The sequence below is a fragment of the Antechinus flavipes genome, chromosome 1, assembly GCF_016432865.1.
Source record: "Antechinus flavipes isolate AdamAnt ecotype Samford, QLD, Australia chromosome 1, AdamAnt_v2, whole genome shotgun sequence".
NCBI lineage: Eukaryota > Metazoa > Chordata > Mammalia > Dasyuromorphia > Dasyuridae > Antechinus > Antechinus flavipes.
Genome location: NC_067398.1, coordinates 150,305,957 through 150,329,585, shown reverse-complemented (window position 1 = coordinate 150,329,585; position 23,629 = coordinate 150,305,957). Strand labels below are relative to the sequence as shown.

General features: G+C 37.8%; 1 protein-coding gene across 4 annotated transcripts in view; it reads left to right on the top strand.

Moving 5' to 3' along the window:
* The window catches only part of SGTB (small glutamine rich tetratricopeptide repeat co-chaperone beta), a 72,063-nt gene extending 48,853 nt beyond the window's left edge, over window positions 1-23,210 (top strand). For all 4 annotated transcript variants that reach the window (XM_051991337.1, XM_051991321.1, XM_051991329.1 and 1 more), the window contains 6 exons: window positions 18,371-18,475; window positions 19,757-19,895; window positions 20,001-20,063; window positions 21,077-21,114; window positions 21,448-21,531; window positions 21,896-23,210. In XM_051991337.1, coding sequence (XP_051847297.1) covers window positions 18,371-18,475; window positions 19,757-19,895; window positions 20,001-20,063; window positions 21,077-21,114; window positions 21,448-21,531; window positions 21,896-22,007 — 541 coding nt within the window. In that variant the 3' untranslated portion in view covers window positions 22,008-23,210. The remainder of the gene's footprint in view (window positions 1-18,370; window positions 18,476-19,756; window positions 19,896-20,000; window positions 20,064-21,076; window positions 21,115-21,447; window positions 21,532-21,895) is intronic.
* The last annotated feature ends 419 nt before the right edge of the window (window positions 23,211-23,629 follow it).

Sequence of the window (23,629 nt, the reverse complement as noted above, 5' to 3'; positions counted from 1 at the left end):
TTTATGTTCATAGACGTATAAACAAGAAAGGTAGGATAAAGAAGTGAGATTCCTGGGTGTTATAAGATGCAAATGAAATCTGATTTTGAATATTTTTGCTCTATTATTATTTTTTAATATAATATTTTATTTTATTTTATAATAACTTTATATTGACAGAATCCATGCCAGAGTAATTTTTTTTACAACATTATCCCTTGCACTCGCTTCTGTTCCAATTTTTCCCCTCCCTCTCTCCACCCCCTCCCCTAGATGGCAAGCAGTCCTATATATGTTAGATATGTTGCAGTATATCCTAGATACAATATATGTTTGCAGAACCGAGCAGTTCTCTTGTTGCACAGGGAGAATTGGATTCAGAAGGTAAAAACAACTCGGAAAGAAAAACAAAAATGCAAATAGTTCACATTCGTTTCCCATGCTCTATTATTTTTCAAATAATTGTTGTCTAGTTGTTTTTTTTAGTTGTCTTGGATTCTTCATGATCCCATTTGGTGCTTTCTATAAAAATAATACTAGAGTGTTTTGCCATTGCCTCCTCCAGTTCATTTTTACAGATGAGAAAACTGAGGCAAGCAGAGTTAAGTGACATAACCAAGATCAAAAAGCTAGTAAGTGTCTCAGGCCAGATTTTAACTCGGAAAATGAGTCTTCCTGATTCTAAGTTGGACTCTATCCATTCTATCCAATGCTCCACCTAGTTAATTAAAAAAAAAATGATTTGATTTTATATAGTATCATATTTGGAGAGCTCATTTTAAAATTTTGAAATCAAATTCATGATAACAGGTGGAATGAACTGCCAAAAGGGTTAGCAGAGAAACACAAGGAAAATATTTAGCTGTGAAACAGTTGATGTGTATAGAGCATTTGGAGCCATAATTAGGAGGCACATGCTGCAGTAGAAAAAGCACTGGGTTTGGAGTCCAAAAGACTTGAGTTCAAGTCCCAACTGTTACTTTGGACAAATTGTTTAATTTCTCTAGATTTTAGATTCCTCATTCTAAAATAGGAAAGTTGATATAGAATAAAACTTCTTAGACTGTGGGTTATGAAACATAATTGAATGTGGGGGTTGTGAAATTATGATTCATTATTAGTAAATGTTTGATTTTGTATATCTCTTTTATATACCTGTTAGATATTCAGTCATGTAAAAATTTCTTGGGCAAAAAGAGGTCACCAGTGGAAAAAGTTTAAGAAGCTCAGATTTATACCACAAACACATGATCATGTGACCCACAACACTCTTGAGTGCTGCTTAACCAGATTACAATATAATTGAGAAATACTTAATAAAATAGATAATATTACATTTTAAAATTACATTATTATGTGGCTCTATTATGTGAATCCTTTTGTATGGATTAGTACAACCTCTATTTCTGTTTGAGCACTGGTCTAGATGACCTCTGAGGATCCTTCCAGGTCTCAATTTGTGAATCACTGGATTTTTTTGTCTTCCAAGCCCATTTTCCTCTGGGTTGGAAAGAAGGAAATAAGTATTTATTTATTTATTCATTTAGAGAGAAGCAATTGGCGTCTTGGATTTGAACTTAGGTCCTCCTAACTCTAGGGCCAGGGATCTATTCATTGTGTTAGCAAGATGCCCTAGAACACACATTTATTAAGTACCTACCACGTGCCATTTGTTGTGTTAAGCACTTTACTAATATTTTCTCATTTGACACTCTCAACAACTCTGATAGTTAAGTTCTATTATCATCCTCATTTTATAGTTGAGGAAACTGAAGCAGACAGAGGTTAAATGACTTGCCCAATATATTGCCAATATAATATTGGCTATATATTAGCCAATGCTAATATATATCTGAGGCAGAATTTGAACGCAGTCCTCCTGATTCCAGGGTCTGCTCTAGCTATTGCACTACCTAGCTGCCTTTGACTCATTCATTATTTTTAACTCCACAACCTGATAAATGAGCTTAGAAAGCAGGTCAGCATGTATGAAAATCCTACATTGTTATTTTTGTGGAGAAGTACTCTTCTTGTGACAGTGAGCAATTTGGAATATAGCATCTGCTTTGTACTGTGTCCTGGCATGTATTACTCATCTCTGAGAAACGTGTTGTTATTCAATAGATTTTTTTTTTTTTAAGCGAGCATAATTAAAGATCCGGGGCTTTAACCATCATTAGATCCATTCAAGATTGAAGCAATAATAGTTTGTTGTACTCATGTAGCAACTTGAATAAATTGAAAGCACCAAAATGAAATTAGCTCATTAATCCTGTCATCTCCACCATTAGTGTGGAGCCACTCTTGCTTTCAAAGGACTCTTACCCTCTCCTTGCCATTGTACATTAGGACATTTCTCTATTTTTGTCTGTGAGATTGGTATGCATGATGGCTTTAGAAGGAGGGGACAGTTTTGCCCTGAGGGAGGAAAGAGTAGGAGCCGTTTGAGGCTGAATATGGTGACAGATAGACCTATAGCTTCTTTCTTCTTCCTGAAAGAAATGTCTGGAGTGGTAAAATTGGATTTCTAATACCCTTGACAAGGCTTATCCTCATTTTGTTGATGATTGAAGTAGATTGTTTTTATTTTACATATGATCTTATGCACACTAACTTAGAGGTCAGTTAGTGAAAGTATGATAAGGAATTATAGATGCCTACCTTTAATACCAGTAAAGCTGTACCGTATATGTATACATTTCTTATGTATTAACGTTGCTTCCTCAATAGATGGTAAGCTTCCTGTGGGCAGGAAGTATTTTTGTCTTTGTATCTCAGTGCTGAACACAGTCCTGGCCATCATGGTATCTTTAATAAATATTTTTTTGATTCATTTGATTTTGCTTATAGAGTGAGAGTGTTAGGATTTAATAAAGATTGATGGAAGCTAAGGATTGAAAATTAAAATGTAACAACAAGGAATTTAAGAAATAGATAAAAGCCCAAGTGATAGAAAATCAAGGATTTCCTTGCTCACTGACACCATGGCAGATGGGATTCATATGAATGTCATCAGTAAAAACAGAAGCATGGCAACACCGAATGTTCATTTTGAAAAAGGCTGTTTTTTAACCCTTAAATGCCTTAAATGTACAAAGTGCTGTCTCATGATGTGTAGCAAACATCCAGTTTCTGATTAAAATTTTTTAATTGTAAGACAAAAATCTAAAGCATGGGATTTTAGACAGTTTTGACATTTTTCAGTAAATGCCATTTGCAGCATTTGGTATCAATATATTTTTTTAAATTCTCTTTTTCCCTCCCTATTATATAGAACAGCCAGATAGAATCATTCATCTGTTTTATAGCCATCTCTAGGAGGCTGCCAGACCTGCCTAAAATATATATGAGACAATAGTGCTTTCTTTCCTGCCTGATAGTCAGATGTTCATTTGGATTGGACACAGATCCCACATTTAGTTTCTGAACCAGTTTCATCAGTGACTCCTGAATGCCTCACTAAGCAAAAGGAGATCACTAGAAACTATCCCTTGAAGCCTGGAGTCAATTGGTATTTAAATCAAGTGGAATATGAAGAAGCAGATTTAGCTTAGACCTACAGGGTAAGATGGTGTTTGCTCCAGGGACTCCATCAATAGAAGATTGCTTTTTGTTGTGAGGATTGAATGAGATATCGGGTAAAGTGCTTTGGGAATATGACTGTTCAGTACAAATGCTAGCTATTACATTTTCAAAGTTAAATAAAGACAGTTTGAGAGAGAAATCATCAGTAGTTGGGGATAACAGAAAAGGCTTCATGCAGAAGACAGTGCTTGAGCTGCTTATTAAAGATTGAGACTCTATGAAGCAGAGGTAAAGAGGAAGGGCCTATGGAACCCCCATTGTAAAGTAGGCAGAGAAATGGGTTGATGGTGTATCATAGATGGGTGGGAGTGGGGCAATAGAGTTTTGTATGTGAGGAACAGAGAGAAAACCAACTTGCTTGGATCACAGATTGAAGGAGGAAGAATGACAATGATTTGAGAAAGATAGATCAGGGACAGGTTATATAGGGCTTTAAAAGGCAAGAGACTTAAATGAATTGCTGCAAAGTAAAGTTCATAGAATGAGGAAAGCAATATATTGTGGTAACTACAACAGAACAATAATGTAGAATAAAAACAACTAAAATTTGCATTGCTGTAATGATAAACTTGATCCCAGAGAAGTGATGGAAAAAAAATAACCCTTTCCCCAGAGAAGTTTTCTTTCTATCTTTAAAAAAAAAATTTTTTTTTCAAGAAATTCGAGTTCCAAATTTTCTTCCTTTCCCAGAGTAATGTGTTACCTATTATACATGTGAAGTCATATGTTTTGTATGATATACAAAACATATGTCCATATTAGGCATGTTTAAAAAAAAAAGCAAAGAAAATAAAATGAAAAAATGCTTTAATCTCCAATCAAAGTTCTTCAGTTCTTGGAGAAGGTTTCAACCTCATTATATCACTAAATAGTCTGGATAAGAGTCATCTTTGGAGAGATGGAATATTGCATATATTGTCAAATGCAGTATTCTGCTTAACTATTTTTTGTATGTGTATTACAAGGGAGGTTCACAAAGCGGGAAAGAGGTTTCTCTGGAAATGACAATGATATAAAAAGGGAAGGAAAGAGAATAAACATTTACGTAGTACCTATTGTGCACTAGGCACTGATAAATCCAATGTACAAATATCTCATTTGAGGTTCACAACAACCCTCAAGGTAAGTACTCTAACTACCCCCACTGACAAGCAAAGACAAGTTAAATGACTAAGGTAACACAGCTAGTAAAATCAGATTTGATTGCAGATATTCCTGATTCCATCGCCAGGTCTCTATTGCCACATCAATTACTTCTGAAAACACTGAGACATCCACAGCTTCTAGGGATTAGTGAGGTGATAGTGACCACTGCTCTCATCAGAAGTCACCTGGAGCACAGTGCTAAGTCCTAGGCACTGCAGGGTGCAAGGGCCATAGATAAGCTAGAAAGTGTCCTGGAAAGGGATAACTTAGGTGATGCAGGGCTTTGAGTGCATGTCAAGAGGAATGATTGGAAGAATTGGTTTTATTTAATCTGGAGGAGGAAAGATACAGGGGAGACATGATAGTTACCTTTGAATATTTGAAAAGCTTTTAAGTGAAAGGGAAACTAGTTCCCAGAAGGCAGAGCCAGAATCAGAGAGTGGAAGAGGCATAGAGTTAAATTTGGGCTATATGTAGGAAAAAATTCCTAAGAATTAGAACTGGAATACCCAGCCTTCACAGTGTGAGATGGACTGTGTTCCCTTTCCATATCAGTCTTCCAGCAAAGCAGCAGAAGCGTGAGGTGCACAAATTTAGAGATATTCCCATTCCAAATGTTCGTACAGACTATTCATGCCCGAACTGTGGTAGAACCTTCTGAGTTCATGTTGGTCTAATCAGCTATAGTTGGACACATCGACCCTAACATGGTGATGTGGTTTTGAAAGACAACTAACCAGGTTTTCTAGCAAAGATTTTGGTCACTTCTCAGGTATGTAATAGTAGAGATTCTTGTTGTGTTATGGGATGGATTTGATAGCCTCTGAAGTCTTTTCTAACTGCCAGAATTCTGTAATTGCATAATAAAATTTATTTTTAAATGCTGAAACTTTGATTACAAATTTCTTGGCTAAACTATTACAATAGTTGTTGAGGGGGGTGTCTGCCTCATCACTCCCCTTTTCCAATTCATCCCCATTCAGTTACCAAGATGATTTTCTTTTTTTAAATTTTTTTTAATAAAAACTTTATTTTCAAAACATATGCATGGATAATTTTTCAACATTAACCCTTGCAAAACATTGTGTTCCAATTTTTCCTCCTTTCCCCCACCCTCTCCTCTAGATCCAAATGATTTTCTTAAGGCATGTGTCTAAGTAGGTTCCCCCTCAATAAACTCTAGTAATTCCTCATTGCCTTCAGAATCAAATACAGAACCCTCCTAATCCCCTCCTACTTTCCTCTCCCCGCTATGCTTTGTTCCATTCAATGACACTGGCCTCCTAGATGTTCCTTGAACAAGACACTCACCTCTCAGCTCCAGGTCTTTTCTCTGGCTGTTCCCCTCATTTCTCCTTTATTTGCCCTTCTTCTTCATCTCTACCTGCTGATTTCTCTGGCTTCCTTTTTGTCCCAAGTAAAATCCTCTCTTCTATAGAAAGCCTTTTCCGCCTACTCATAATCCTAGTGTCTTTTCTCTGTTGATTATTTCTTATGTCTTCTGTATATCGCTTGCTCTGGGTATATGTGTGTGTGTGTGTGTGCATATTGTCTTCCCTATTAAACAAACTGTGACCCCCTTGAGAACAAGGACTGTCTCTGTATCTGCACTTAGCACATGGTAGATACTTAATGAGGTCAGCTGCCAGGTATTGTGCTTAGTGCTGGATTTGCAAAGATAAAATAGGGTCCGTTGCTCTCAAAGAGCTCACAGCCTAATAAGGAAGACAGCAACATGTATGGAAGGCCTCTAGAAGCCTTAGCTCTTGGCTGAGAGATGCTCTTGGGAGCTATGGGCATTTTATTTAATGGAGCCGGACAATACTGTTGATTCCTTGCATTCTTCCTCAGGAATCAGTCCTGACATCCCCTGCTAAAATATCCGGTTTCCTGTTTATCCTTGCCCCTTGCATTTCATCAGTGCAGAAAACCCAGCTTAGCCCGGCGTTTTGTCTGTGGACACTTGGATCGGTGTTCTTCAGACCAAGACCTCCCCTGACCCCAACCCCTTTTTAGGTCCCTTTATTTTGTCCTGATCCTGATCTCCAAGAATCCTCTCTGTTTTAGAACATAGGCTTTTATGACCAGCTTGTGTTGGTCTCCCAGAGAGGGAAGCAGGGATATGAGACATTCTTTCTCACTGTGATACTGTTCCTGTTACCATAAGGTCATCCAAATCTGCCACCTTGCGTCTTCAGGCAGAATGTCTAAATCATTTCATGCTGAAATCTCTGTTAATTCTCAAGAGAATTAAAAATCTTCAGGATGGGGAATGTCACAGGTGACACATTTCAGAGTTTCACAAGGTATTTAAAGGATATGGGTTTCACTTGTGAAGCCGTTCTGTTGATTTAGAAAAGAAGCTAATGAAAATCCTTATTGAATGACTGCTAGAATGTCAAGTAGTTTGCTCTCCATCTCAAGGAGTGAAGGATTTTATTCACTTAAGAATTTGGGAATTTGGGCAGCTAGATGGTACAGTGGATTCAACTTTGTGAGTTCAAATCTGGCCTCTGACATTTACTAGCTATGTGACCCTGGGCAAATCATTTAGCCCCACTTGCCTCAGTTTCCTCATCTGTAAAGTGAACTGGAGAAGGAAACATCAAACCATTCTATTGTCTTTGCCAAGGAAACCCCAAAAGGGGTAACAAAGAGTCAGACATAACGGAAATAAACATATGAACAACATTTATCAACTCAACTGTTTATTTGTAACATATTGATATAACATTCCAAAGTTTGCAAAACATTTTACATTCATTATTTTTCCTTGAGAATTCAAAACAATCCTAAGGGAGATATCACAGATAGTCTTATTTCTACTTTATAGATGACAAAACTAAGTGGTAAAATAAGTAGAGTAAGTTACCCATGGTCACACAACAAACAGCAAAGATGTGATTCTAACCTGAGTCCTCTGATTATGATTGCAATGTTCTTTTCATTATACCATATGTATATAAAATGGAAGAAGAGGGAAGGGAGAGGTAGAAGTTTGAAATTTTTCCAATTGCTAATATAAATACTCCAGTAATCTAACTCTAGTACTTTAAACTTGATAGCCAGAACAAGATTAAAATTTAATTGGGAAATATTTAACAAAATAAATAAAATGCAGTGCAATATAGGAGCCACTAAGTGAGTGGTACAGTGGGTAGAGCATGAGGGCTGCTGTCAGAAGACCTAAGTTAAAATTTCACCTCAGACATTTTACTAGTTGTGTGATCTTGGACAAGTCACTCAGCATATGTTTTCCTCATTTCCTCATCTGTAAAATGAGGATAATAAATCACCTACCTCCTAAAGTTGTTATGAGGATCAAATAAGATAGTAATTATAAAGCATTTAGCACAGTGTTTAGCACATGGTAGGCAATATATAAATGTTAGCTAGATGATGATGATGGATAATGATATTAATTTGTGGGTCCCTAAATCAATATGGGGCCCACAGGGATCTGTTCCTATTTGAGTTTGACACCACTGAAACAGATTAATGTTTTCATCAATGTGGATAATCCCTATAAGTGATTCAGACTGCAGCCCTTCTATGCTTGCCACCCAGTCTGACTTTTTGTTCAATCCCTATTATAAATCTGTCACGGGGACTCCACAGAGCATGCTGAGAATCTCCTTCTCCTTGACATTGCCTGAATACTAATAGAGCAGAAGGCTGCCTATCCCTCATTCTTGATTCATGGTTAGTGAGTCTATTTTTCCTGTAATATATCTCTTTTTTAGTATCTTTTACATTACTTGTCTTTTATACCATTCTTTATTTGGTAGCTTGTTGGCATAGTGAATAGAGTTCTGAACTTGGCCGTAAGACTGGAATTGAAATCCTGCCTGTCACTTAGGAGCTGTATGACCCTGGGTGACTCAAGTTACTTCTTAGCATTAGTTTCAGTCTGCAATATGAGGAGAAAAATATGAGCACCTACCTCTCAAGGTTGCTGTGAGGAGTAAATAAGATTATATGTAAGTGCTTTGCAAACTTACTGACCCTAACAGCAACACTCTCAGTTCAAGTTTGATGTTGGTTCAAAATGTATTTGCAAGTTAATGTACATTTATAAAAGTTAATTTGCTTTGCCCTAAAACAAGAAGGAAATGGTGCTACTTAGCTTCCTAATACACAGTGTCTCTCTTTGTCTTCATCTCTAAATGAGATAATACAACAAACATTTAAAATACAATAAACATACTACAACTCCTACTATTACTATCTCCCCCCCCACTACCATTACCACCACTACCTCTACTACTACCAGCTAATATCTATATAGTACTTACTATGTTCCAGATTATACAAATAAGGAAAAGAAAGACAGCACTTGTTCTCAAGGAGCTTACAATCTAGTTAGTATGAAGGAAGATAACACATAAAATGAATCTGAATATATAATGGTGGAATGAAAAACCAAGCAGAGTAACTGGTGGGAAACAAACTGAATTTCTGGGTCTTCTTTGGAAGTTCTGTACCCGCTAGCTGTTCAAACAGAAGGATAAAAGCAACTGAAGGTACTGATGAGGTGTGACTGAAAGTCATTAAGTTTTCTGGTGATGAGATGGGAAGAGATGGAGCATGAAGTTGAAAATAGGCAGAGTGCCTAGCATATGATAGGCATTTAATAAATTTTTGTTGTATTATAAATGTTTATTATATTATCTTATTTTGTGCTTAGTAAATGCTCTTTCTTTTCCTTCATTCATTCTACTCCAACTTAGAAAGTAGCTCATCAAAATATGACGACTTCTAAGGTCTTAGACATCCACCAAGTTTGAGAGCTCCGATCTCAGATTTTTTATGTACCTACACAATTATAAATCTATGTCAGGGAAACTGGGGGGCAATTGGGTACCAGCCCCAGCATTATAAGCAGGAGAAAAGGAGCTATGTTGGGAAATTAATCATATCACTGCATCATATGCTATTATTAACTATTACCCACTGATAGCATAGGGGATGGAGCATTGGACCTGAAGTGAGGAAAACCCAAGTTTAAATCCAGCCTCAGACATTTGTGAACTGTGTGCACTTGAGCAAGTCATTTAACCTCTTTCCATCTCAGTTTTTTCATCTGTTAGTTGGGGATTATAATAACAACACCTATCTCCCAAGGTTATTAGCAGGATCAAATAATATATTTGTAAAATGCTTTGAAAATCTTAAAGCACTTCAGAAATGCTAGCATTTTTACTGTCTCCTATGCCTAGATTGCTTCCCTTCTCATCCCTACCTCTTGGTTTTCCTGACTTCCTTCAAGTCCCAGCTAAAATTTCATACTTTATAGGAAGCACTTTCCCAATCCCTCTCAATTCTAGTGGTAGGCATTGTGCAAACCTCTTTTAAAATTTCCTCTTATTTGTATATATTTGTTGTCTCCCCCAATTAGATTGTGAGCCACTCAAGGACAGGGACTGTCTTTGGCTTTCTTTGTATCCCCAGTGCTTAGCATAATACCTGGTATATAGTAGGAACTTAATAAGTGGTTATTGATTGACTAATATGTTGAAATTGTTTACACCCATCCTATGCCCTTTGGTGGATCTTCCAATTTCAATTCCTCTCCAGCTTGTATTCTATGACTTAGCTCCATCATCATACTGTTGGTATTTTTAAAAAATTAAGCCTCTGTTTCAGGGAGAAGCTTGAGGTCACTAGAACTCTGTATTTTCCCAAAGACAACCCACTACTCTCTCCTGTTCAATTTTGGGCCTCATTATTCATCTGAAGTGTCTAAAACAAATGTATCAGTGAGTAGGCTCTCTGATTTGTCCATTCACAAGTATCATCATCTGCACGATAGGCATTCTTAATCCACTTGGATTTTCCTTTGTGGATACCTAACCCAACCTCTTCTCTATGATTTAGGAAGTTCTTAATATATTTAGGATTGATACTACCAGAACATATGTCCACATTATTGCATGTGCATGAATATGAATTTTAATAAAGGATCACAAAATTCTTTAATTATAACAACTATTATCATTAGAATTTTACTAATGGGAGTGGATCAAGGTAGAATCTATTCATAGAAAGAGAGACTAAAGAAATTTTTTTGTGAGTTCTCTAAGAACCAGTTTGTGAATACGCTACTTTGTGAATATGCTACTTGCAGAAGTTGTACTTTACAGTTATACACCTATGGCAGTTTGGTGTTAAAGTGGGTAGAGAAATGGACTGGGAGTAAGAAAATCATAAGTTTAAATCAAGCCTCAGATGCTTATTAATTGTGTGAGCCTGGATGAATCACTGAACTTATTTATGCCTCAGTTTCCTAGCTATAAAGTGCTCCTACCTCCCAGGTTTTTCCCAAGGATAAAAGGATATATTTATAAAACACTCTGTAAAGCACTTAAAGCAGAGAAACACTAGGTTTTCTCTCGTTTTCTCTCTCAATCTCTTATCTGTCCACTAGTCTCTTTTTCTATCGATCTTTAATTATTTTCTTCAGTGGAAGACAACTCTTGTGATGATTACTCTCTGTTAGTATGGATATGTCCTAAGAGGCTCATTCTGCACTTAAGTTTTTTGAGAGTAGTAGAATTTCCTTTTGAGTCTAACTTCACCCCCGGGGGTGGATAAGAGCAGTGAGAGCATTTCTGTCAACCATAGCATCAGTCTACAACTTGTAAGACCCTCTGGAATAAAAGGCTGAGTGGGTAAAACTTTCTCCCAAACAGATGTCACTTTTGCTTGCGGGCTATACTGCATACTTAGCTGATCTTCAGTAAATGCACATTAACCTGCATTGTTGTTCTCTTTCCTGGGTGGGTGACATAACAGAAATAGTCCAGAAGGATGGAACTTTGCCTAGTCTGCAATATGGAGGGAGTCCAACCCAGGCTGGGGTGGAAATTCCACAGCATGTACCTGCTGGTCAGTACTTAGTCAGCTCCTTTACACCCCTCCCTAACCCAGCATGTGTTCCCTGTTCTCAGAAGGGTTTTGGCAAATGCCGCCTTCCTAAAAATTGGCAACCCTGCTTAGAGGCCTCTCCCTGCTGGCTGAACCCATAGTCTGTTTTCTCACTTGGTTTGTGTTTCATGTAGTGTTTTTATATTGGTAGGTATCTCAAAACTCCTTTGCTCAGCTTCTTAAGGTGGGGTCACAGACCTTAGTAAATGATTGAACTATTGTACTAAATCTAGTATTTATGCAGGCAACTTTATGCTAGATGCTATACAGGAAGTAGGATTATACATAGTCTCTGAAGAGAGGTCTCACCTCTTAATTTGAGAGGTACATGAGTCACACTCAACAGGGAGAAGAGGGCAGGTACATTCAGAGGAGGCTGATAAATGTGGAACTAGGGGGTGAGAATGGATGGTATTTCATCTGCTTTGTTGCTTCTCAAGTATGTTTAGTCAGATTAGAATAGCTCCCTGGAGGAAGTGATCCATGAAGAAAGATTTGAAAGAAGGAAGGGAGATGGTTCATTGTGTGGGCAGTGGTAAATTTTTCCAGGGCAACAGAAAAAGAATGTATGTGGGTGAAGTGAGAGAAGGAAACAAGTGGAACAAAACTGGAGTAATGTTTCTTAAGTTGCTGATGGAAAGCAGTTGTGGTTTGTTGCTTTTTTTTTCTGGGGGGAAGGGAGAGAGTTGTGATGGTGGTGATGACATGTGTGCATTTAGGGGGAAAGGATTGCTTTAAAATGTCATAGAAGCCAAAGTACAATGTGGGAAATCAGGAAAGTATTTTTCTAGTTTTCAGGACAGCTCACATACATGAAGATGAACTGCAGGTAGTATTTATAGATAAAAATTCAGTACTTCTCTGCAGAACTTTCAGGAAGGTCCCCTTCTTTCTCATTAATGATGATATCAGTAGGTATTTGGTGGAAAGATAGTTCCTTTTGGAAGTGGTCCTTGCGGCAATGAAGACACACCCAGGATAGCATCATTACATAGGACTATAAATCATCTGATAAATGTCTTTCTGGACATATAATACCCAAGAGAGAATGATGAAAAATAATGCCTTCAGTTGGTTTTCCTTTTTTCCTTTTACTATTTTCTTTTTTAGTCAGCAAAAATTTTCCTTCTCACCCTTTTACCACCTCTACTTCTTACTCCAGCCCTTCATTAAAAATGAAAAACAAACAAAACTCATTACACAACTATAGAGCAAAGGAAAACAAATTTCTCCATTGGCCATAGTCAAGAGAATATCTCCTCCTGCATTTTTCTATCTCTTTATTAGGAAGATACTAGCATGTTGTATCATTGGTCCTCTGGGATCCTGGTAGGACATTATGCTGGTCAGAGTTCCCAGTTCTCTCAGAGTTGGGTTTTTTTTTTTTTTTTTTGTCTTTACTATATAGTTTTGACTGTATAAATTTTTTTCTTAATTTTTTTTACTCTGTATCAGTTTATATATATCTTCCCAGGTTTCTCTAAAACCATCTCCTTCATAATTTTTTTTACAGCATAATAGTATTCCATAATACTTATGTACCAACTTTAGTTGGTTTTTAGTACAAGTTCTCACATTGCCCATCTTTTCATGGCCCCATTTAGGTTTTTCTTGGCAAAGATACTATTGGTTTGCTATTTCTTTCTCTGTTGGAATCTTTACAAACTGTTAAGTCATTAGAGTTGAGATGTTTTGGGCCAGAACCTGAAACAAAGTACTAAGTAGAACTAATTGATACAATGCTTGTGTTTACACCTTTACTCATTGGAGTTCACAAGTATGGGAGATTCACAAAGTTAACTGTGTAACTTTGTGAATTCACACCTCCCTTGAAGCTCTTAGGGCCAGAGAGCACTTTGGGAAGAAACCCATAATCCCTCCCTCTTGTATCCCACAATTCCTCTTTCTCCTATATAAGAAACAGACAGAGGCTCTCAAGACAGAATTTAGCTGAATTACATGGAGAGTGGAGCTGAATTGGACGCTGAAGAAAGCAGAAGCAGAAGCAGAAGCAGAAGCAAAGGACAAAGCTGCAAGAGCTCTTGGAACCAAGCAGAGAGATAGGCCTCTAAGCTAACTGGGCTGCAATAAAAGATCTGAACTTTTATCACCTGGCTGCATTTGGGGTAATTATTGATCTGAACTGATATTAAGGCTGTCTCCAGAAAATCTCCCCGAGAAACCTGCTCTCCCCCAGAGAGAACCATTATTGTATTTAAAAGAAAAAAATCACAACATTTCTCCACTTCATTTGACAGAGGAGGAAACTGAGGCAAACAGGGTAAAGTGACATGCCCAAGATCACATGGCTAATGTCTGAGGCTGGATTTGATTTCATGATGATGATTCTTCATTGCCCATCTCCTCCTACTCAAAAGAAAATTGCTTCCATTTTCCTCTTATAGAATCTTACACTTGGAGGGGAAATTTGAAGTCTTCTGTTCCCACTTCTACCTGAAAGGATCCCTTTCTCCAAGGTACCTGAAAGTTAGATATTTAGCTTTTGGGAGAGCCCCTACTCACTTCTAAAGATAACTCATTCTACTGTTATTTGAGTTATATATAGCTAATTAGAGCTATCTAATTGTTTGAAAGTTTTTTCTTTTCATATTCAACTGAAATCTATCCCTTTTTCCTTCTGAGGACAAGAAACATTGGCAGTCCTTCAAACACTTTAAGACAGCTGTGTTCCAACTTAGCCCACTTCCCCATTTCCCACTTTAATTGGTTAAAAATCCTTATTTTGTTACAATGACGCACCTATGGCATGATTTCAAACACTTATAAAAAACCTTCCTAAAATATGACAGCCAGAACTGAACATACTATTAGATGTCCTGTGACTAGGTAAAAGGGCAAGGAAAATTCTACCTTTCTTGTTCAAGATATTGTGTCTCTCAGTGCAAAATAACTTTTGGGCTGCTATGTCATACTTATGTTATGCCATACGTATGTTCATAGGGCTTTTGGTTCAGTTCAATGAGCACTTATTAGAAATGGTTAAGGACCATCATTAATTACTTGATTAATTATAAGGCCTAGTTATATCTAGTCACTGAGGATGGCAAAAGGCAAAAATGAGACAATTGATAACCTTCAGAGAACTTAACATTTTTCTAAAATCCCCTCAATCTTTTTTACATTAGCTGTCATCTGTCCATGATTCTTTCATCTTGTAGTTACAAAATCAACTTTGTTGTAAATTTGTAAAGGTTTTTTTTTTTTTTTTTTTTTTTTTTTTTTAAGACAAATATGTGCTTTGGCCTTTTTCTTTGTTTTACTTTCTAGACTACTAAAATCTTTTGAGAATCCAATTCTGTCATCTAGTGGATTAGTTCTCTCTTTAAGTTTTAGGTCAGCTGAAAATTTGATAAACATGCCATTTGTGCCTTTATTCTATGTTATTGTGGCATGTTGCATAATTTTATATCATGATTTCATTCTTGATTACTGCCCTCACCTATTGGACCTATTTCCCTGGTAGAATGTTAGGTCATGGATTTCATCTCACATGGAGTCCCTCCCTTCCTCCCTCCATTCTCTTCTCTTCTCTTCTCTTCTCTTCTCTTCTCTTCTCTTCTCTTCTCTTCTCTTCTCTTCTCTTCTCTTCTCTTCTCTTCTCTTCTCTTCTCTTCTCTTCTCTTCTCTTCTCTTCTCTTCTCTTCTCTTCTCTTCTCTTCTCTTCTCTTCTCTTCTGTCTCTCTCTCTCTCTGTTTCTCTCTTTCTGTCTCTGTCTCTCCATCTCTGTCTATTCTTTTTTTTCACCTCAATCACTGTGACAGTGAAGTTCCTTATATGTCACATAATAATTTAGGATGCCAATGTTTAAGAAGTAGTATGGGTTTTCTGATGAAAGCTATTTTTATGATCGAGGAGTCAGAATCAAGGGAAACTTTGGAAGCTGAGAGGATAAGAACACTGGGTGTGGAGTTAAAGAACTTGGGTTCAAGTCTGGCCTCTTACTATCTGAATGACCTTTGGTTAAGTTACTTAACCTTTCACCCTCATTTTCCTTACCTCTAAAATGAGAGGTTTAGACTAAATTTTAAGGATACTTCCATCTCAAAAATCTGTGATTCTGCTGTTATAATCCCAACTAATAGAGAGTCTGGCATATCTAGCTTCTTCATCTTCACAACTTCTCAGTTTTGTGACCCAGGCATACACTGATCAAGTTTAAGATTGGAGGAACTCGATTTGCTTAAGAGGAGGTCTAGACTTTTTTTGAATTATTTGGTTCTTTATACCTCCATCTCAGAACCCTGTCAAAAATTAATTAAACTGGGCTTTGGTTCATGACCAGGGTCTTACCAAATTGGGGAAAAGGTACTTAATATACAACATAAATCAAATTAACAAAAGAAATAAAATACTTAAATAACCTAATCTTAGAAAGGAAATTAAACAAACCATCAATGTTCCTAGGAATTTCCTAGGAAAAAATCCCTAATACCAGCTAATTCACAAGCTAATTCTGCCAAACATTTAAAGAACAATTAATTCCAATAATATATAAATTATTTGAAAAAAGAGGTGAAGTCCTACCAAATTCCTTTTATAACACAAATATGGTGCTGATATCTAAAACAGGAAGAGCCAAAACAGAGGAAGAACATTATAATTCAGTTTCCCTATTGAATATTGATTCAAAGAGATTATGCTAATATTTGTCTAGGAAAATACACTAGGACCAAATGAGATTTATACCAGAAATGCAGGGCTAGTTCAATATTAGGAAAACTATGAGCTTAATTGTCCACATCAATAACAACACTAACAGAAATCAAATGATTTTCTCAATAGATGCAGAAAAAGCTTTTGACAAAATACAGCACCTATTCCTATTAAAAAAAAAAAAAAACAAACCTAGAGACAGCTTACCTTAAAATGATAAGTAATATTTATTTAAAACTCATTAAGTGGCCAGTACTCAGATCCAGCCTCCTTACCTTACTTTTTGCACTCACGGGGTGAAGAACAGAGGGACTATGTAGTGCACATGTCTTTAAACTATTTTTGTGTGTGTGTTGTGGACCACTTTAGTAATCTGATGAAGCCTATGGACTCCTTAGGATACATATTTTTAAAAGTAACTAAAGGAAATATTAAATTTCAATTGGAGGTTGGTAGAAAAAAATAAATAAGGGCAGCAAGGTGGCACAGGGGATAGAATGCCAGACCTGGAGTCAGGAAGACTCATCTTCCCAAGTTCAAGTTTGTTTTAAGATACTGCCTTCGTTGTGTGACCTTGGTCAAGTCTCTTAGACCTATTTGTCCTAGTTTTCTCATTTGTAAAATGATCTGGAAAAGGAAATGACAAACTGCTCCAGTATCTTTGCCAAGAAAACTCCAAATGAGGTCACGAAGAGTTAGAAATGAATGAAAAGCAGCTGAACAGCAGAAAATAGAAATGTAATTTCCCTGCAGTCAAATTCATAAGCTTCCTGAGATCCATCTATGTTTCTGGAAGTACATGGATCTCAGATAAAGAATCCTTGATTTACTATGTCATCTTGGACTGGCAAACCGATGTTGAGCCATGCATGTTTGTGGAAGTTGCTAGGGAAGTGAGAAGTGAAAGCATGGCACAGTGATACCCTATTCACCTCCTTGTATTCTCTGTTGACCCTATGTTCTTAGAATTTTCAGTTTCGCTTTTGAGTGTGTGAATTAGCTAGCTCTGTCACTCCATTTCTCATGTATACATAAAAGCAGATTGGAGGAAATCTAGGGTGTTTGGACCGTTCTGGATTTTTAGGAGTCAGCTAATTAATTGTTGCACCTTTAAAATCAGAAGGGATAGGGCTTCAAAGATCATTTGAGGGCATCAGAAATGCAGAATCTTGCATTGACTCTATAGGATCCACTTAATTAATTACTCCAGCTTGCTTTGTCTTTAAACCAGCTCTGCTACTTTGGGCTTTTATCTCCGGGTTTTCTGCCTGGCATGGTCATTTCAAACCGCTTCTCCCTTTGTAGCATTATGTTTCCAGCTTCTAGGACCCAACCTTTGTGCCTGCTCTTCTGGTCTGATGGCTGTTCATCTCACCATCTGATGATCAGTCTCGGAGTATGGACTATGAGCCGCGCATCTCGGCTTGTGGGCTAAACGTGTGCATCCCTAGGGCTGTGCCTGCCGCCCAAGTAGCTAGATGTGGCTCTCTGCTGCCCTCTGGGTTCCTTTTCTCAGTATTTGTGTCCTCATAGGACCTTTTGGATCTTTGACACCCTTGGGGTAAAAACACCGCAGCTTCCTTAAAAATGAAATAGCAGCATTTTAAAATTTGGTGTGTGGGTTTTTACAATTGATATGGTTGTTTAACAGCACAAGGCTCCTAGAATTATTTTATTTCTAATTTTATTGCCAGTTTGGGACAGGAAAAACTATACTTTGCTGTTAAAAAAAAAAAAAAAGTTAGCTCTCTCCACCTGTGAGATTCTGAAGATCCAAATCTCTGTCTCTCAGGATGGCGATAAACATTTTTATTTCTCTTTTCTCTCTCCCCCTCTCCCCTTCCCTCCTTTTCCCTCCCTCCCTTCCCCCCCTCCTTCCCCCTTCTCTTCTTCTCTCCCCCCTTTTTTTTCTTTCTGCCTGTCTCCCCTGCCCTCCCCTCTTCTCCTGTCATCTCCTCTTTTCTTCCTTCTTTCCCTTTCTGTCTGCCTCCTTCCCTCCTTCTCCCTCTCCCTTTCTATCTGTTTGTCTCTGTTCTTTCTTCCCTCTCTTTCCTTTTAGGGCTGCTGCCCAAAGCAAACTAGGTCACTACTCGGACGCAATAAAGGATTGTGAGAGAGCAATAGAAATCGATTCCAAGTACAGCAAAGCCTATGGGAGAATGGGGTAAGCTCTCTAGAGGGATGTTCAAATCAGTCTTGGCATTCCCTGCTGCTCTTATATACATGATTCTTCATTTGTCACTTAACATTTTATTCCCTGAACTGATGTGGAGACTTAATATAGTTGAGGGAAGGGAAAAAGAAATGACCTAAGTCCCTGTGGATTTGTGGGTGTGAGAATTAAAATTAGGGTCTCTGGTCTCTTTATACTGGCACATTAATAGAAAATAGCTTTTTGCTTCTAATGCTAATCCTTCTGGCACTATGAATAATTAACTGTATTAAGTGAGCACTGAAGTTTGTCCAAATGGCAAAAAGGCTCTGGTGGGCCAATAAGGCTAGAATGGAATTAGTCTTATTTTAAAACAAAATCAACAAACAGCCCAGCTTAGCGCCTGTTGTTGGCCCTTGTTTTTCAGTAGGATTCCAATGATTATCCAATAAAAGGATTCTGACTAGGTGGAGCTGGGCACTGAAATGGGATAAACACGTGCTTAGGGACATGGTTTATGGGGATGGAATAGAGAGAATGCTGGGTGTGTTCCACAACTCAAGTTCCTTTTTTTAAACAAGCCTACAGAGTTTTATTTGTTCCCTCGGCTGCTAAGAAGGAAGTGAGTCCTGAGTCCTTAAAAAGTCTATCCCAGGAAATTGCTTAGCATACCGGAACTGTGTAATTAAAAGGATCTAAATCAACTGTGGTGTTTGCAGAGCTTAATTTAGATATTCATAAAGCAAAATATTCAGAGTACCACTCTTAAAAATAAAGAGACAGATGAGATGATGTCTGCCAAACATGACACCTCAGTGGCCAAGAGCTAGACCGCAAGTTCTTGCAGCCCTGGAATTCTTCTCTCCAATTAGATTTGTTACAGTGAATTTCACTGTGGGGTTCAATTCTAATATGGACTGGATATTATGAGAGGCAAGGTGGTATAGTGGTTGGGGAACTGTTGAGGAAGAGGGGATTTCAATTATTCCTCTAATATAGGTTAGCTGTGTGGCTCTAGGCAGTCACTTAATTTCAGTGCTCCAGGAAATTGTCTAAGATTATAAATTGTAGAGAAGATGACAACCTGCATTGGTAAAGGGAAGTTCTTAACCCTGGAGTCCCCAGTTCCAGTGAACTCATAGATGTAATCCATTTTCTTAGCCCCCTCCCCAGAGAAACCTTGGTGATGTATTGTCATTTTTAAACATTTAAAATTAAAATTAATAAAAATTAAAAATTAAAAAAAGAATTATGTTATATTTCTACCCTGATTTTTTTTTTTCTTTTCCTCAGGCTGGCCCTTACTGCTATGAATAAATATGAAGAAGCAATTACAAGTTATCAGAAAGCACTGGATCTTGACCCAGAAAACGATTCTTATAAGTCTAATTTGAAAATAGCAGAACAGAAATTAAGGGAGGTGGCCAGTCCTGTAAGTTTTCATGATAGATCACTGGAATATTTTTCTTTGACATATCTATACTTTGTATGAAACTTTAATGGGGTAGAGTGATTTTGGGGCATACTTTCATTACAGACGGGTACAGGACTAAGCTTTGACATGGCTAGTTTGATCAACAATCCAGCCTTCATTAGCATGGTGAGTAAACTTGCTTGATTTCTTCTATAACTGTGAGTGCTTCAATAAAGTATGATATGATGAGTGAAAGTAAATACTGGCCTTATGGAAGCTACCTTAGGAAGTCTAAAGCTTTTTACCACAGTGGTTTTCTTATCTTCCTTTTCTCCCCCTTCCTTTCTCCTTTCCACTTAAAGCACCTATTTGCAATGCATGGGCAGGCAATTTAACCTTTTGAATATGCAATTTCAGCATCCCCAAGACTTTTCCCAATTTACCCTGCCAACAATAAGAAGTGGGAAGGTTTACACTTTGCTGATTGGTTCTGACATTTTTGTACATAAATGGAGCTCATTCTGGACTTTGGATTATGTTGCTCATTTTTAGGGTTAATTGCTGAAGCCTAATTTAAGATCCTTGATCAGGGATAACACTTGGCATTCCTTTTATACCGTTCTGGTAATAAAGCAAAAGGGAATTTTTGTCAGCACTTCTCATTTAGTGCTTCTACAGATTGACAGCTATAAATAATAAATATTTTTGAAACCTTTGCCAGTGTACCAAGCAGAAAACAGGCATTTATCCAAAACAAAACATGGGATGGTTTTTTTTGAATAAGCATTCAGATCTAAATGCTTAGGAAAAAGGAATAAAACCTTTAGGTCCTACTGAGCCCCTCTCCCTTCTTATTGGCAAATGGGCCACTTTTTTTTTTTTACTGGAAAGGGATTTTTGGATCATATCTTTAATTTGTTCTCATTCCTTTTGACTCAAGCTCTTAGTCAATGAAGTAACTGCCATCATTGGAGCATGATAGTGTTATCTGAAATCTCTCTGCCCTTGGAACATAATTCCTCAGTGCCATTTTCTCAGTATCTTATCTTTCTTTCCACACTCACTTATCTTGCACATTATAATCAAATTCCACAAGATATAGATGCATGCTTTATGCTTCCTACCCCTACCCTACTTTTAAAAATGTGCTTGTGTAAATACTAACCACCTTAATGGAAATGATTTCCTGTCTATTCCAGGCGGCAAGTTTAATGCAGAATCCTCAAGTTCAACAACTGTAAGTTATTTAAATGTTCAATTGAGAGAGAGAGACAGACAGAAACCGAGAGAGACAGATATATAGAGAGAAACAAAGCATGTTCTATGTCATCTTCATACTTGGGGGTTAGCTACACATCTCAAAGAGTAAGAACTTAACGGAGATGCTAGAGATTACTTTTAACTCAACTTTTTTTGGGGAGCTCTCAATCAAAATTATTTACCTCCAGTCCTATAATGGGCCTGATCTCTATGCTAGGGTACACCCTACTCTCTCTAAGCATCAAACCTTATTAACTGGTTTGTTAAGAAGGCATAACCATCCTTATAACTTATCTTTTGCATATTCTAGCATGTCTGGAATGATGACAAATGCCATTGGGGGTCCTGCTGCTGGGGTTGGAGGCCTAACTGATCTGTCCAGCCTCATCCAAGCGTAAGTGTCACATTTAAAGGAATCCCTTTCCAGTGTTTTGCAGGAAATCATTAACATTAAGCGAGATGGAGAAAAGCTTTTTTGCAGAAGATGGGATGTTAGCTGAGACTTGAAGGAAGTCAGGGAAGCCAGGAGGAAGAGATAAGGAGAGTATCAGGCCTGGGAAGATGCATGCAATGGGGTGCTGGAATGTCCTATGGCTAGGAGCCTCAGGAAGGCCAGCCTAGTACCTGCAGTGTGGTACTGGTAGCATTTGCATGGCCAGGTACATTCTTCATAACCAAGTTTCCTATCTCTTTTACCTGTATCCCATATCTTATGATTATTTTCCCCGCTCTCATTGCCCCCTTTCTGTTTGCTGCAGGGGACAGCAGTTTGCTCAGCAGATACAGCAGCAGAATCCTGAGCTTATTGAGCAGCTGAGAAATCACGTCCGGAGTAGATCCTTCAGCAGCAGCACCGAAGAGCACTCCTGACTTGTTGGGAGACTCTTCTCCTAGAACTACAATGTGAATGGTTTTATAGGCCTGACATGTTTGCTGTAGTTAGTTGGGGGGTGGGAGGGGGTAAAGAAAGAAAGATAGAAAAAAAGAAAGAAAGAAAGATAGAAAGAACGGGCACCATTTTAACTCTGCTGCTTGGAAATGAGATGAAGAGAAAACCCTGGGTGTGTTTCTTTAAGAATAAATCTGTTTAGAAAATAGATTTACCAGTCACAGACTTGAACATATCATTGTACGTACGTAGAGTGATTTCTTTGTAACTGAATATTTAATAGCCTTATTAACTAGGATACCAACATAACGGTTGACAAGATTCTATTTTCAGTCTCTATCCTGTGTATTAGTATTGTGTCAGGGCCTCTTCACAGAAGGAAATATTAACTGAACACTAGGCTGTTTGTTGGGGAGGGCTTTGGCTCAGAATCCCTTTGTGGGGACAGGGGTGAGGCCACCTTATTCCTTTGACCTTCTGGTCAGACATCTTTTGCTCTATGTCCCAGAAGCACCGTATTTGCACCTGAGCAGCATGGAGCCAGGGCTAACACAGCTCACCCTCGCCCTTACTCTCAGCGAGTTCCCTTCTGGCATTGCTTGTTCATGTCAGAGGATCCAGACCATAGTTACTAGTGTCAGCTAATTTAGTATTATTCATGGTAATGGGTGAGAAATAAACTAGGAACTGGTGAAAAGGAAAGCTTGGAGTAATTTAGAGGGAAAAAAAACCAATGTCAAAGAGCTGGGTAGGGAAGGGGAGAGGAATGGAGATTGAGAGGAAAGAGGTAGATGCCAAAAATGAAATTGGGGGTGGGATGCCCAGATTTTCTCCGAAATAGCCCTTAGGGAATCTTGCCCACAGTGTGGTACTGGTAGGATTTGCATGGCCAGCTGTGTTTTGTATAAATATGCATCCATATGCATATATATGAATGTGCATAATGAAATATGCTTAGAAATCTTTTGTGGTGATACATAAGTCAGCTATGTAAAGGTATCATTTAACTAGCACAATTTTGACCACTGGAAACCTCATCACAGGCAAAATAGAAAACAAAACAAAAACCCTTAACATGGGTCAGTATGGACATTAGGTTCAAATAAATCAGTGGCTTGGACTTGAGGGTTTTCTAAGTGTATTTAATTATGTTCTAATAAACATTGGTTTTTTGATCTCAGAAATTTTATGATGGATCACAAATGATATCCGACTGTGACTAACATTGCTTGCTCATACAATCATTTGCTTCCTTATGCTTAATTTGTCACACTAACCTTCTGTTTTTAAGCCTCTGTCAAATACAAAATTTAACCGTCATCTACTGGAAATATTACAAGTGATCCGCTCCATGTAGGACAACCAGAGGAGTAAAGGTGTTAATGAGAATACTAAAGAGGCCTGTGGCTAAAAGTGCACTAGGCTGGGTTTTAATCCCGTGTTGACCTCAGATTATGTGGCTTGTACAGTAAGCCACTAGACATCAGTTTATCAGTTTATCTGTGATCTCATCCTTGATTCAGGCCATTGGTACAGATCACAGCCCAACTATGCCTTCTTTTATCCTGTGACATTTTACCCTTGTTCTTCTAGAGACCCTTCA